Genomic DNA, 16,468 nt, shown 5'->3' on the forward strand with positions numbered 1-16,468 from the left:
TCTGATGAAATTTTCCAGAATAGAATAGAAGGGCAAGAGAATGCAGTACTAGAAAACAGGAGACTGATCCTTGCAGTCTTCAACAGAAAAGATTCCCTTAGAATTAACTGTGATCAGCATGATTTTTTTCACACAGCTGGAATTTTATAATTCATTCCCTGAAAGATGCTAATTTTGTATCCTACCCTTGAGGCCACTGCCACCTATATAGTTTTGCAAAAGTTAGATTCAGAGACCTCTTAAAAAGCCAATAGTTGACTTATATTGGTTTTACAAACACTCATAATTATCAAAATTCTCTTACAGATATATTTTCTCCATATTCCTATTGCTACAGACCTGCCTTCAGTCATAATACAGGAAGTTCTGCTGCAAACTCACCCAAAAGGCTCCAAGCATTGATAGGACAGTAGAACTGAAAATAGTTGGGGATTCTCAGTACAGGGTTCAAAGAAACAGCCATGTTGAAGGTTCTGTAGAAAGCTCCACAGTCAGGACAGAGGAATGCAGATTTTTCCTGACTGTTAGACAGCACATATGGTGCCTCTGTAAAAAGGACCTGCCAGTCCACAGCACAAGCTGGTGACAACCAACCAACAGAATCAGCTGGACTGTGACAGTCCCAGGTCCCACTGGGATCATCCCCCTTCACAGCTCCTAAGGAACAGGACATGTCAAACTTGACAGCTCCCATCACACAGAGCTACCGCGGAAGACACAGGTAATAGTAACTTTTCAGACACAGTCACTCTTTCCTACATTTGCACCACAACAGCCACAGGCTAAAGCAAGCTGGCAGCTGGAAGACTGAATGTAGTTTGCAAGTTTCAGCCTTCATTGTCATTTGGGATCAAAGAGCATACAGTGCAGTCATCCCTACCAGCAACTACAGCACCCACAGTGTGACTGGCAGCCCAAGGGAACAGCAGCCTTGCAGAGAGGAGCAGAAAAGTGAGCCAGCTATTCCAGTGTCATCGAGACAAATCCAAAAAGGGAATCAATTTGCCAGCTTAGTTGAATCATGTTTTCACAACTAAACAGCACGCCATATATTGCCTAAGTTAATTCAATACCGCAGATTACTTTGAGGGTAAAAGGTGGCTTTAGCACATAACAACAAAATAATCAGATACAGAGGTCAAACTTTCTTTCTTTGAAACCTGACTCATGACTTTGATAAATTACAAGAATCTGACTGGAACAACAGTCCCAAGTTTATCCTATAATTGCTACAAAATATTAGGATCAGATATGGTGAATCATAGGAGGTTATACAGAGTGTTATGAAACACCACTGTGTTTCATAACTATTTCAAAGTTCCTACACTCATTTCAGTCTTGTGTCCACTATGCAAGCTCTGAACTACTGAGCAGTGTGGTTTTGGCATCAGCTGAACTTGGCCATGTTTTCAGCCAGTGTTTATATATGCTAGTTTACAATGCCAACATTTCACCTTGCATCAATTTTGCAAGTACTCAGAAGAATTTTCAGTGAATCTGAATAGTTTCTACTGCTGAAGTCCCTTCTTTTTACATGTTTTATTCTTCCCCTGTAATATGACTGACTTACAATGAAAACTTCAACCAACCACCTCTAAAAAGACTCTTACTTTCATTTCCTCCCCGTATAGTCTAAAGTTTTTGTTAAAATATCCTAAGCAGAGAAAAAGAAACCTGAATTTTTGACACAATAATGGTGACTGACTTAAAAAACATTATGTAAATTATTTAAGCTGAGAAATATAAAATGGATTTATACAGCAATCTAGATAAACAGCTCAGTTAACATTCACAACAGCAAATTCTAAATGACTCCTGCTGTAAATTCAAACAACTGTATTCAGAAGTCAGTGATTTATAGCAATATATAAACCAGACAAGTTTATAAATTACAGGCAGGAGAACACAGTCTACCCAAAATATGTAAAGAAACCATTTAGACTGTAATTTAGACATTGATTTCTCATGCAGTGCTCTTGCTGATGTTGGGATGGCGTGCTTTTTTTGAAATTTGTAATGCTGCTCACAAAAACCATCAGCTCACATTAGAAGCTACAGAAGGGTCACAGCTGACTAACTAATCCAGTGCCCAGGAAGAAGCACAAGGCCCAGTGTCCCAGGCAAGGAGATGCTGAAGGGCATCTCCTCTTCCTCACACTGACATACTTTCTTACTTTGATTAATCAGTAAGACTGGCATCTTCTCCTCCCCTTTCCCTTCCTTCTACAGACAAACATAATGTTTTTCTTTGAAAACCTACAGAACAACACAAAGGGTCCTACAAAGGTTCCATGGTACAGAGGGTATGTGACTACGTACCCGTAGCCTGAGCATGAAAAAACAAGGATCAGCTTTACTATTTCCACAAATTAATTTAAGTAAACATTGTGATTCGAACCTGCTGTTTCTTGTGAGTCAAGCAGCTGCTGTATGTGCCAGTAAGACCAATTTTACAGTGACAGAAAAAACTGGCACATTCTTAAAGAAAAGAAAATGGCTTCTGGTAAAGTCAGAAGCCTTCTGACGTTCACCTACTGCTCAATGCACTGCAATACATGTATTTCCTGAATCTTGGCCCTCGTTGCCTTGTCCACAGTGCACCTTCCTATTCTCCTACTTGGTTAGATGAGCAGAAATTTACTGATGATGTTAGAGATTTGATGCAATGCTGTAAAAAAACACCACAAGGAAATTCCATTCTTGTAAGCTGGTAAAAGAGGACAGATGAGAAAACCTAATACTTCTGTATCTCTCATGTTATAAGAAAACAACCAGAGTTTCTGATTTTAATAGCAGGAAGGAAGGAAGACTGCAAGGAAGAAAAAAACACAATCTCTTGGTTACTTCAAAAACACAGAAACACAGAAATTTTTGGCTGGCACGCAGAAATGCAGGAAGACATAATAAAACAACTGATGTGGGCCCTACAGAATCAAAATTCAGAACACAGACTGAACAGGGAGCTTTTTTTACTATTACTGTTATATTTCCACCACAGTCTCAGGATTTTTTGAAGTTCAAGCTATGATTTTTAACAATATTTTTAATGACAACATCGTATCAGCTTCAGTGTTCAATATTTGGTTTATAAAAGATCTCAAAAATGAGACATTTTTGATACAGACTGGTTGAGGCTTCCTACTCTTCCACCCATCCTCCAGCAGATCCCTGACTCGTTAGAGTCCACCTGAGACCTGAAAAAGCATCACATGCTATCTTAGACTCACCAAACAGTTTGGGTTGGAAGGGTTTAAAGGTCATTTAGTCCATCCCCCCTACAATGAGCAGGAACATCAACTTGAACAGGTCGCTGGTCAACAAGTTGCCTATCCAACCTGACCTTGAGTGTTTCCAGGAATGAGGCATCCACCATTTGTCTCGGCAACCTGTGCCAGTTTTTTGCCATCCTCATTGTAAAAAATTTCTTCTCTATATATCTAGTCTCAATCTACCCTCTTTTAGTTAAAAACCAGTAACCCTGCACTATCATAACAGGCCCTGCTAAAAAGTATAGTATGAACAAGATTAACTCCTCATCCTCCAGTAACTCAGGTAGGCTGTTCTGCACTCCTTTACCTTCATAGAGCCTCCCCACTTCTTCCTCTTCTTCTTTTTTTCCCCACTTGATCCTGTACTAAATGACTATACAGCAGAATTTTCTTTTATCCCCTCTCCATTAGGAATATCCATACTTTTGTGTGTGTGTCCATGTGTGTGTGAGAGCATGCTGCTGGTGGGTTTTAAAAAACAATGCTGCATTTCTATATCAGCATTCACTCAATAGTTGAGTGGTTATGTCACAAGGAACAGAAAAGTGAATATATAGCATGGTAGCTATGGGATAGACAAAAATGAGTCTGCTGTCAATAGAAGAAAATACTTATTTTAAGTCATGGGATTCTTGGTAAGATTCAATAGCTTGTAAGATTCGATAATAAAAGAAAGTGTAGTTGATTTAGTGTCTTGTACCTTTTTTAATAAGTATTCACTATATTCAACAGCAATGATGCCACAGGAATTCAATGAATTAAAAATCTATAAAAGTAATGCTTGGTAAACAGGAAGACAAAGAAGAATTAAAGGCTACCTTCAAATTTTACAACAACAAGAACTAGAGTGCAAAGATTTTTCAACACTAATTGATCCACCTTTTCTTTAGAAGAACTGCATTATTTTTATGTCAAACTATTGAAGCAGGAAAAATTTTATAGCTCTAAACTGTTTTTATTTCTACAGATTTCATGCCTTTTATTTTGCATCGAACATTGAAAGGGATATGAAACAAATGGGGAAAAGTAACTAGCACTCCTTAACCTCCTGTTAACTCCATTTATTAAAATAACAGTGGCATAGTACCACTCCAGAGGAGTCTTCTGCACTAGCCAGTGGGAACTGCACCCATAAGCAGCCAATAAGCAGAATGTACAAATACAGAGCTATTTTGCTCAAAAATACTCATATACTTCTGGCACCCTGGTCTAAGGAGATACTTCGGGCATTGATGCCTTGAACTTAATCACAACATTCTACTTTATGGAAGCAATTAATATGCCCTAGAATTAAATAAAAATTTGAGGAAAAGAAAATTAAAAACAAAAAAGAAAGAAGATTCTTAAAAGAAAGACCAATATAGTGCAGGGAAATTTAGGGCTTATAAAACTGCTTTGGGATTATAAAATTACATTCTGGCTTTCTTTCCTAACACAATAGAAATTGAAAAGAAAAAAAAAACCACGTATTTTGCCAATCAAACTCATGAAATCCTTTTTCCAGTTTTTGAGATAAAAAATTCACCATTAAGTACTTTTTATACTTCCTTTGGTAGATTTTTATTCATAGGCCAGCTCTCTCATTTATTCCTAAAAGCTTAGTAAGAAAAAAGCTCCTCAGTGGGAACAGTAGTTCATATTCCAATGTTTCAGCTATTTTTTAACCTAAAACCTGAACAGTGGCTTCTGTAATTCAAACACCTCTGGTGCTTCCCTGATTGTTTACTAGCCTGGTAGATGATTCAGCTGAAATGACAGTGCCCTTTGCTCATTTAATCTTTTCATGTTTGACTTAAAACAACCTTTTCAATGAGGATGGCAGGTTGAACTTCAAATATTTTGGAGAAAACAGACAAAGGATGAAAGCAAGGGAAGGGGGGAGTTTCAGAGCAATGGAGATTCACCACCACCACTCACTACCTACAGGAGAAGTACCTATGGTCATCAAAATACATCTTCCAAGCTCCCTGGCCTTCTGGATATTTCAACTTTGCTGTCTGCATTACTACTGTGTGATAAAATAGCATCCAAATATCTATCAGGCAGATCCTCCTTTGACCAGCAGCTGAGTCTAGGAGATTTATGTACTTCATTAACAGATGCTGCACAGGGTGCAGCTCTACAAAAAAGTAATAACTACACAGAAACAGATGACTGAAATTCCAAAAAAACCACCCCTCTCTGTTCATCTATTTGACAAAAGGGCTAGTTTCAAAACAAGGTTGTTTTTTGAAGAATTTTGGCCTGTACCTGCTATCATATCAAGGCACGTTTACTTTAAAGTAATAAAGGCTGAATTTGTGTAAACAAACAAACCTGCACAGCTCACATCCAAACAAGGTTTTGCAGCTAACATGTATTTGCTGTATTTAAACCTATTTTCAGCAAGGGGATTTTAACACAGACTTTGAAATAGGGAAGGCCAATTCCATTCTTCCATTTACTGTCGTGACTCCACACTGGTTTCAGTAGCAATGCTTTTAGTTTCACTCAGTATTTCAAAGGCACAGCACACTGTCCATACACTGTTTTTCTTTTCCAAATTTTGCTACTCAGTACAGGAGACATTTTCTCATTCAAGGTAGTAGAATGTCAAAGAAACATTTAGATATCTCTTTAGTGTTGTCTGCAAATGCTACTATAAAATGCTACTGTGAAAGATGTGTGCTCGATTACTTATATCATGAATGGTTAAAAGAAAATGGCAGTAAAATAGTAGTATAAAGCCGTAGCCATGTAAATAATAGTGTAAGGAGTAGAAAGGCTTCTGAGACATCCACAGATTAAGAACAATGAAATTATTTCAGAAACTAGATTACTTTTTAAACTTCAGAGTATGCTAATGCTTGGGGAAAATTTATTTCAGCAAAATACCAGACCTTTCTCTGAGGAACTTATTCTGCTTTCTTTCCTGTGCCCCCTTGCAAGTTCTGTACCATTGGTACCCAAAAAAACCTTTTTACAAGAACTGTCTGACAAATATTGTGATAAAAGCTACACTGCACAAACCCACCTGAGGTGACCTGCAAGTATTAGGTTACTGCATATGCTTCTGAACTATCACAGCTACAAGTCACTGCTTAAAAGAGGCAAAGACTTGACACTCTAAGTCATAACTCTAGTATTGATGGGGATGTGTCAAGCCTAAATTACAGATTAATTTATTTAACATCAAATAGTATACAGACAGAAAAGCATAAAACATAGCATATAAAATAATATTTATGTCACAATAAGACAAACAAATGTCACTACAAGAACTAAGTCTTTCATTTATCTTCACCAATTCCCTTATCCACAAAGGGGAAAACTACAATGATGTATTTCATAGAGCTATTTTGAGAACTTTTCAGCTTTGTGAAGTTTGAGATGGAACACCAGATAAATGCAAATGAGTTTTTGTATCAACTACAAACATACACATACTTTTATATGCAGACATATCTAAAAGTGAGATGACTGAATATATTTTTGCAACCTATAAGGCTGGAAACATCTTTATGCAGGAAGCGATTTAAGACAACATAAAGTTTATTAAAAACAAAACTGTTTTCTGCTCAAAGACTAATAGTATGGTCTACAAAATTCAGAACATCTTCAGGGGAAATTAGACACATATGTATATTTATACTTAAATGGATATTCATTCTTTTTGGCAAATGATCACTAGCAGACATACTGGGCAATATAGCCGGATTGTATTTCTGAAAATACGTGATTCTCTTACATGTTTCTCAGCAGCTCACAGCTCTTGAATGTTACTGATGGATCTCAGTAAAAAACTATATTAGGAAATCCTACAGTATTGCAGGGACGGACAAAGCATTTTTGAAATTGTCGATCTGAATTAAAGCTCAAAAACAGAACGGACGCTTCCATGCCATGCTCATTAGTAACATTACTGGCAGTACACAAAATACTCTAATGAAAGTAACTGCTGCATTTTCTGGGTTTTTTTCCTTCTCTCCTCGAAACTTGACTCACACTTACAGGAAAGAGTAACATATCAGCACAGCTCTTCATGCCAGCATCAGTTCAACATAAAAAACCTAAACCTTTTCTACTACAATATAAATTTGCTTGAAGTAAAACTTCAGTTCAGGAGTGTCACTTTATAATGGGAAATACAAATTTTGAAGGTTTTCTCTAGCAGCCTGAGATCCAAATCTCCCAGGTCTGCTCAAGTTTACAGAACTTTCAAGCATCTAGCACAAAACATCACCAGTCTCTGAACTGATAATGGCTTTCAAAGAATCTCTGATATTTTGAAAGCCTTGTGAAAAGACTAATGTCTTAGACATCACAGCATTATCTTCAAGTCACAATAAGCTTGATGAAACACACATTTTTATAACTCTTAATTTCTTTTTTTTATTAAAGCTAGTGAAACTACTGGGATCTGCAACAAATTGAACAGGAATTCAAAGCTGAAATACAGCACGAAGATCACTAAAAACAATAAGCCAGCATGAGTTTAATATCAAATTAAAAACATGTGCAGCAGGATAGTAAAATACTATATAATATTCCCGAACACAGTGCAATACGTTGCTTTGACATAATCCCTAATAGAACACAGAACACACTAGTGTATTTCTGCCATATGTAGAATAAGAGGAAGAAAATACAAAGGTCATTTGATAAAGAAATGATTTAGGAATACAAGAAATGTTTCAGAGTCCTTAATTATATTTTGACAACCCTTTGTAATGTCATAATGGAACCACAGTACTAAGTTTGCAATTGCTTTTTTGTACTCATATGTACTCTGTTAAGCTAAGCAACGCTTTACCAAAATTAAGGCTTGCAAGTAATTTTTGCTTCACAGTTTCTCACTTGCTGTTAGAAGATAGACTATGCCCTGGTGACAGCTGGAACTTCTAGATGAATTGATGGAATGCTAATGTGTAATTCTCCATCACATTTATACTGGCATATGTCACCAGTGAATCAGACCTTCATGTTTATTTTATTAAAACAAACCCAACTCTTTTCAAAAATGAATGATGCCACCTTGAAGAAAAGTTGGTAACATCCTACAAATAGAAAGCTCTCATGCATATTTTCTTTTAGAGTTTTAAATATTAGGTTTATGTATTTCCTTATTTTAGGGCTTGTTTTTTCACAAAAACAGTATCATAAATTGTTGCTATGCGAACTATGAAATGAGGAGATCAACTTCTACAAGTTTTGGGTCAAACAAACTGTTCTCAAACCCCATCTTCCAAGCTTTCTTTATTTGTTGCATACAGCTACTCCCAAAGGAGATCTTTAGATTCAGTAAAAGAAGCCACCTTCATAAGAGCAGAATTTATTTTACAAGGACATCCAGAGGTGATAATTATGTTGCATGAAGAGCCCTTTTCACAGAATTCTGTACAATGAATATTCTTATTTTTCTGTTTGTAGAAAATCAAAATGTAGGCTGAATCAGTAATTGTAAAATTAACAGAGTTCAAGTCTGATACTTTCTGAATCGAGCAAGAAAATCAGAAATAAATTATCTGTTCCAGGAAATGCTATGGAATATCTGAACATCTTGCTATTTCAGCACCAGATAGTTACTGAAATAGTAACTCAAAAGCATGCCTACCAGAGTAAGTAAAAGAACACAGTAGCACAGTTGGGGTAGGAGTCTGGCCTTCTCTTGGTGTCTGACAGAGCCTGATGAGCAGAGATCTAAAAAGTCTAATTATCCCCAACTACATTCACTTATCAGGGTACTGAGAGAAGTCATCAATCTGCCATTAGAGGCTCCTTTGCAATTCCTGACAAAAGGGTGGGAAAATACAAGTGAAAAAACACATCGAAAGCAGAGCATAGCATCAAATGGTACAAGAATTTTGTTTGTTGATGCCTGGAACTTTTACCCTCCTCCACCTTTTTAAATTATGTGTGGTGCTTCCTTAGTATTGGTAAAACTGATAGTTCACAACAATTTGCTCCTAAATCTCCAATTCTGTGCTCTCTTCTTTACAGAGCAAAGAATCCTCTTACTTGCACTAATACTATCTGCTTAGGCAAGAAAACCATTCAATATTCACAGCTCTTCTGGTTTACACATGTGCATAAATCTACCAGTGTTTTATATTTTGAAAGCGCTCATTGTTGTCAATTCTTTTTAACAAAATTAACTTCTATTTTATTACATACGAAGCTGAGAAAGCATCATACTTAAAAACAATTAAGTGCATTATCTCATTCTGAGAAGACACATTTCTGGCATCTTCTGTGTCATAAACACTTATGTATAAAGTAAATGAAATTTTGAGCATGATTTCTCCTCTTACATTCTCTGATGTGGTTCATTTGAGCAGCTAACATAAAATGAAAAGCCATGAAAATGGCATTTCTTTCTTCATGTTCACAAATCAACATGAACTGTTTCCTAAACAGATCTCACAACTTCAATAGTGTTCACAAATGCTATTACCATTTAAGAAAGGAGAATGGCAAGCAAACTAAAGTTCTGCCTTCTAAATATGTATGAAACTTAGTACAAGCTTGTTTATTTATGATGCCCTCAGATTAATTTCTGTTCTCATAATTTATAGTAGATTGTTATTAGCAGCAAAGTGATCAAGGATTCATCTTTGTATAAAGAAAGTAAGAAACACTTTTACAAGTCTGCTACCTAATGTTAATAAACTAATTGTCAAAGTTTGACAGAAAAATCTGACCTTCACCTTGTAACTCAAAAGCAGATTAGCATTTTCATATTCAGACTGAATTATACAATCCTTCAGCTGCATCAGAAGTTTACAAAGGAGCACAGGGTATCAGTTTCTACAAGGGGAAACACCCCAAAAGATCATTCTCTGCAGCGTGAGTAGCTGACGGCCTGGGTACCACCGCTGGGATTCTCCCAGGAGCAGTAACTTTGCTGCTGCACTGTGTATCTGAAAGTGAGGAACTATCTCTTCAGTATTAGGCTGATTCTGTCCTTCATAAGTGTATTTCTTGCCTCCTTTCCCCACTCTCCATGCAAGTGAAGAGTCTTCAGGCATTCCTGAAAGCAAACTGCCAGAAAAAAGGAATGTGGGGTTTACACCTCAATTTATGGTGATCGGAACAAAAGAAACATACCCAGCTCTAATGATCTGACAGGTAGAGATCACTTTGCAGCACTGGTCAATAGGACATTATGAATCTCGCCCATAGCTTAAAAAGCAATAAAAAACCACATATACGATCCCTTGATGTTATCAACTGCCCTACTACTGAATGGCATGCACTGAGAGGAGTATTTAAATGGATGTGGAATGCAGATGGCTATCCAAACGATCAAAACTGAAAGGGAAACTCAGCAGGAATTCAAGTACATTTTCTTTATACACCCCCTTTCCCATCCTTCCTACCATCAGTTACTCTTTTCTAAGATCTAGAAGTTCTCCCTAGCATCACAGTGTTCTCTAGGAAGTGATAAATTCTGCTGCCTTTCAAAACCACTCAAAACTAGGGCCTGTGGCCTGCTTTGTTTCTCTGTCCTTCAACAAAAACCAGAAAACTAAAAGTTAAAGTGGTTCCCACCAGCTCTGTTGACAGCACAAGCCAGTAACAGCCAGTTTAACCATGAATCAGAATCTCTGTCATCAGAAATTAAAAATACTCCAGTCACATACCCTGGTGCTTGATGGTGAAAAAGAGACACATACATTTGTCACCAGAATCACTATGGAAACCCTTCATCATGCACAAAGCACTGGAAAATTTCAGGCTGTTCTAACACCACATCCGTGGATGTGTCACATAAAGGAAAACAAGAATCTCACAAAAACAAGTATCAATCATTAATATGTTGTCCATTTCTAATGCAGATTTGGACAGCTGCCAAAGAGAAAGGGGAAGCATCTGTGAGGCTGCTGTATCTCAAAGTCCCACACAGAGAGTGATCATGTATGCTGACATGAGAGACAAAGTACGTTGTGCTAGAGATAGGCCAGGGAGAGGATATGGCCTCGAAAAAGAAAACAGTTCGCTGGCTGAGACAAAGTCACACCAAAACACAACCTTGCCCCATACTTAAGAGTTGTCCATAGTTTTAGTTCAGCAAGACTTTTTAAAGGATTGTTTTGTCTTCCTTCACCATAGTACTAAAAGCATGGCTTCTAGTATGTGGATGAACTTTACCTCTAAACAAGAAAAAAAGTTTCAAATAGCAAGCCTTCTCTCTTTACCCATTTGTTATGGAATTAACGTTAGACTAGAAGCCAAACGCTGTTCTCTGACAAGCAGGAATACTTCCATTATTTTAAAAAGAGAAAGCAGAAAGTATGGGCGGAATTTGGTTGTATAGATTTATTGGGAGAAGAACCCTTTCTGGTTCAAGCTAATCTAAATACATATTTACATTCCAGATAAAAAAAAAACCAAACGGATTTTTTTTTGGGTAAATCAAAAGCCCGAATTTCATTTCAGCAAAAAGATTAAATATTTTATTACTTGCTCTTCTACAAAGAAACACATTTATTATAAAATATTTAAAATATTTGTAATTTAAATTTATTTTAAATAAAGGTATTTAAAATAGCTTTCTTTTTAAGAAAACCAAAATCATAAGAAGGAACTTTATTTTTTTAAGATTAGGCCTAGAAGTTCTTCAGTTTTTTTACTGTGGTCTTTACTTTTGAGACCTGCAACAGAACCATAAGCTTTTTCTGGAAAAAACAAAAAAAGAGGGGAAAAAAAAAAGCCTGTGAGTTGTAATAAAGCTTGTTACTACTTAAGATGGGAAAATGTGAGGCAAAATTGTATTTTGTCATATATTTTTGAAGAAAATCAGCAGTAAAAAGTTCAAAGTTAAAATGATGGGAGGTGTTACTGATCTGTTGTGCCCAGTAATTAGGTGTGTGTTGGGTGAATTTAGCGTGTATTTTATAAAACCAGAGACAAAAAAGAATAGGTGTTAGTAAAACACTGAGGATCAGAATTTATTCTTGATCTTAGCATGGACTTGCATGGTTAGGACATCAGAAACTTTCTAAGTGCTTCTCCAGTCAGCATAACAATTTTGTTCTTTGAAGCCAGGCAGCCTTTACTTACTAACCAAAGTGATCAATACTTTTAATTTTGAATTTCTCATGGACACAGTTAAGACCTGGGAAATTGCTGACAATCGAAACAGGCTGGAATTGCTGCATCATTTTAATGACACGCCGAGGGGTTTTGAATTATTTTATCTGTATGCAAACGGATTCTGTTTTCTGTGGATACTTTAGTTTTTAAAAATCTTGAGATTTTCAACCACAGCTTTCAATATTTAAAAAATGCTGCCTCACAAAGTTATCTGGATCTGGGTTTCAGTTTAAGGGAAAAGGCTTCTAAATGTACAGCCTCCATATAGTTGCCTGAGACACGCAGATGTCAACACTAGCTAGAAAGCAATTCAGCAGAATGGTTATCTGATTCAGTAGCTGCCTACAGTCAGAATCTGGAATTAGGAGGCACGAATGTGTACAGCCAGCGTCATGTGAGAGATTCCCTAGGTATCCAAGACAGCTGCCCGTGAATGACAGCTACAACCATGGCCCAACACAGAGTCCAGCCCGGGTACATAAAACAGCCAGCGGCTAAGGCTGGAGAAGCTGGATCAACTCACACAGCAACAAATGCCTGAATGCAGACAGTGTAATTGAGCCCGAGGAGTTTACCATAGGCTGAACAGGTTTCTAGGTGCACTGAGTATTGACCTAACCTTCACTGGCTGCAGGGAATGCTTAGACACCTCATAGGTCAACACCTACACAGAAGCCTCTGTGTTTAGGCATCTTGATCTGAAGCTGAACCTGACTCTGTCTTATGCCGTTATGGCTTCCCCACCAGTGCTCTCAAAAGCATTATTCCTGGACTCAATCAGCCAGACGAAATGACAAAGTACACACATGTCCTCCTGATACAGTAAGACCATCTTGAGCTGGAAAGGAGGAAAAGGCATTATTAAGAATAATGGTACGTGTTGCTGAGGACAATGGTGATGACCCAGAGGTGAGCACTTCCACTGGGAGGAATTACTGAAGTTAAGACGCAAGAATTCTCTCTTGGGGGTCATTTTTAGATGGTTTTTCCTATGGCTTGCACCTCACTTCTCTTACACCCATGACAAGATTTCTCTTTCTGCCCTTGAAACAGCACTGAATGCTGCCATCTCCATGGTGGTTCCTTGCCTAACAGCTATCTCAGGGCATTTCATGTAGAGATACAAGCTCCAAAGACTGAGCAGCTGTTTACAAGCATTAGGCAAGAGACACCCTCTAAGCAACTGAAATGGGGGAGGTGGGGGTCCATACCCAGAAGGAAAGGACACGGGTGGCTGCACAAGTTAACATCAACTACAGGGCAGCCCACGGGCTCAAGTATCAGCCTCAGGTCCTCAACAGAGCTTGTTCAGAGCTACAGTGCCACACAGAATTGCAATCTCTCTCTTCATTGACCCCCAACAGCACAGAGGCTGAAGATACCTCTCTGTGTAGCCCACACATCAAGAGCCTGCTGTGAAACGTAAGTGCCATGGGCGATGGTCATCTCCAGTATCATATGGACTTCTTATACAATTCTATTAAATGGAGCCTGGCACTGCAAGGGTATTGCACATTCAGGCCAAGTGGTTTGAGGGTTTGTAAATCAATCGGTCTTTCAACAGAAAATGGTGTTTAGAAACTAAAAAATCTAAAAGAAATGCTTGCTTCTCATAATGAAAATCTTAACTTAAAAAAATTACCAATTGATAAGGTGGTAAAGCTTTAACTTTCAATTTTGATTCTGAAATACAAAAGGCCATCACAGAAATCCTGGTTCGGGCAACTAACTACTGCTAACACAGTTCCACAGACCAAAGCTTACTTCCCACAAAGGCTGAGTTTCTCAACTGATTTCAATAACTAACTGGTACAGGCTTCCCCCCCATTTCCAGGCTCTTCCATATTTTTATAGCACTCAAATAATTCACACTGAATTTTTGCTATGTGTAATGCTTCCTTTTTGCTGGTCTACTTTTCCCTTAGAAGGGACAAATAGGTCCCTAGATTTCCACGTCTTCAATTACAGCTCACAAGACAAAGTTCTACTATTCTTAAATAAAGCAGAACTAATTCAAAGCAGTGTATCTAATTAATCAAAATAGCTAGCAGTGCAGTATTTAAAATAACTGAGGGCTGCCTGGATTATAGCAACATTATTAGCATGTGATTAATAAGCAGTTGAAGAATTACATTTGCTACACATTTGCTAAGTTATTTTATCTTGCTTTAAAGTGTGGTGGCAAAGTTTCAAGCCATAGTTAGATTTGCTTTATTCGGTATTGTTAACCCCACCATCTGGTCAGACAGCTGAGGGAACTTAACCATATGCGGGGGGCATATTTCTCTCTTGGGAAATATTTGTCTTGTAGAATTATGCAATGGTTACCAGTTTCTATCTTATTACAGTAGGATCAAACAACCTGAGCTTGGTGGGCCTTGTATTTAGCTATTAATTTTGTAAGAAAATAAGATGGCACTTACTTGAGGACCAGGCTGACCCTGAAAAGAAACAAGAAAAACAAAAGATTATGGAAAGTTATGGCAAGGATTAACTCCTTAAATAGTAGAAAATAGTTACAGTACTCTCTAATAAGGAACTAATGAAACACACATACAATGTAACTGCATTGAAGTCAGATTTTGGACTCTTTAAGTTGATATTGAATTTGAATGTTTTAATTCAAACTGATGAACTTTCTTGCAACTAACTGATTCTAGAAGTAAATTACAATAACATATCGAAATGACATTTGAGAAACTTCTTATTTTAGATAGTCATAACAATTTGGAAATGATAGTAAGACCTAACTGACAGTCCTCAAGTGAGAAAGAAGCCAGAGGTGCTGAGCTAATTCAGAAGCAGGTACTATGGGTTTTCTCACTTTCCTTTCTCTATTATGGCTCACCTCCATGTTTCAAGGAGATGCTAATTATATACTCTCAATGCTCATTAAATGAACAAAGTCTCAAAACTGGAGGAACACACTGCTGGACAAACACTAGTCTTTTTGCCATTGCTGCAGGCACCACAGTTTTAAGCAAGTATAAACCAGTATTTAAACCAGCAGTTGTGAAAGGTTTGAGTTGAACCTTTGTCAGTTGGTCCAAGACGACAGCTGATACATTTCCTCTCTCTTATTTATCAACATCCCCTTTAGATCACCCCTGGACAAGTGGAGAGGCACCCTATGCATGCTGAGGAACTGCATCTCTTGTTGCTGCAAGCCCTTACACAGCAGACTTCCTATCCCTAATTTGCCTAGCCCAAAAAAGCCACTACAAGTCATGAGTTATTTCAGACCCCCTAATAGAAATTATTTGCATGAAGCAGAATTATTTTAGCAAACGATACAGTAGCTGTGACTATAAACAACATGACCCAGACAATCAGCTCCCACTGCAAGGGAAAAATAATTACATGTTTCTCCCTGGAAAACGAGAATTCCTTTAAACTCCTAGGTCTAGCTTAGCTTCTGGTGTTTTATGACAATTAAAATAATACTTCACTTAAACTGAAAATATGTTTCCTTTTGTTGACAGAAACCGAGCATGGAGCCTTCTTTTAAATCTTATAAAACCTCTTCACTTTATCTAGGAGGTACTTCTACAGAGACTTGAAACTGTTCTGTCTGAACATCAGGAAACACTTTTTTTAGTGTTAATCAAGCAGAGGAACATGGGAGATTGTGGAGTTTCCATTCCTGAAGATATTCAAAAACCATCTGGACATGATCCTGGGCAAGCTGCTCGGGATAGCTCTGCTTGAGCAGAGAGGTTACACCAGATGACCTCCAGAGGTCCCTTCCAACTTCAACTGCCCTGTGATTCTGTGTGATTTTAGAGGAGGTGGGGGGCAAAAGCATTTCAATTGGGAACAATTATCAACAAGAAAAGCAGATGGAGAAATGCTTTTATAGTAACTAATAGAACTTTATGTGCTGATTAAAAACCAGGGGAAAAAAGGTATCTAAATTCAAAGGAAGGTTTTAAATTTTTTTTTTCTAAAATGTAAGGAATTCTGTTACAGAGGAATATTGGTAAAGTACAGAATTATTGTGGCTAGCTAATCTTTACACTGAGTGTAGCCTAAAGCATTCCTTGTTGTGGATGCTGCAGTTTTCTATTCGTTCCTTAGAAAAAACTGCACCATAGAGGTTATAAAAAAAATAAATTACTGGCTGA

General features: G+C 37.5%; 1 protein-coding gene across 20 annotated transcripts in view; it reads right to left on the reverse strand.

The window, feature by feature from the left end:
- COL25A1 (collagen type XXV alpha 1 chain) overlaps positions 1-16,468 on the reverse strand; it is a 304,844-nt gene that overhangs the window by 107,121 nt on the left and 181,255 nt on the right. For 19 of the 20 annotated variants that reach the window (XM_042050069.1, XM_042050066.1, XM_042050067.1 and 16 more), the window contains one exon: positions 14,768-14,785. The exons of the other annotated variant lie outside the window; for it this stretch is intronic. In XM_042050069.1, the coding sequence (XP_041906003.1) occupies positions 14,768-14,785 (18 nt within the window). The remainder of the gene's footprint in view (positions 1-14,767; positions 14,786-16,468) is intronic. 20 annotated transcript variants of the gene reach the window in all.

Source organism: Corvus kubaryi, unplaced genomic scaffold (assembly GCF_017639235.1).
Source record: "Corvus kubaryi isolate FWS band 111438036 unplaced genomic scaffold, C.kubaryi_AGA036_p1.0 71, whole genome shotgun sequence".
NCBI classification, from domain to species: Eukaryota; Metazoa; Chordata; class Aves; order Passeriformes; family Corvidae; genus Corvus; species Corvus kubaryi.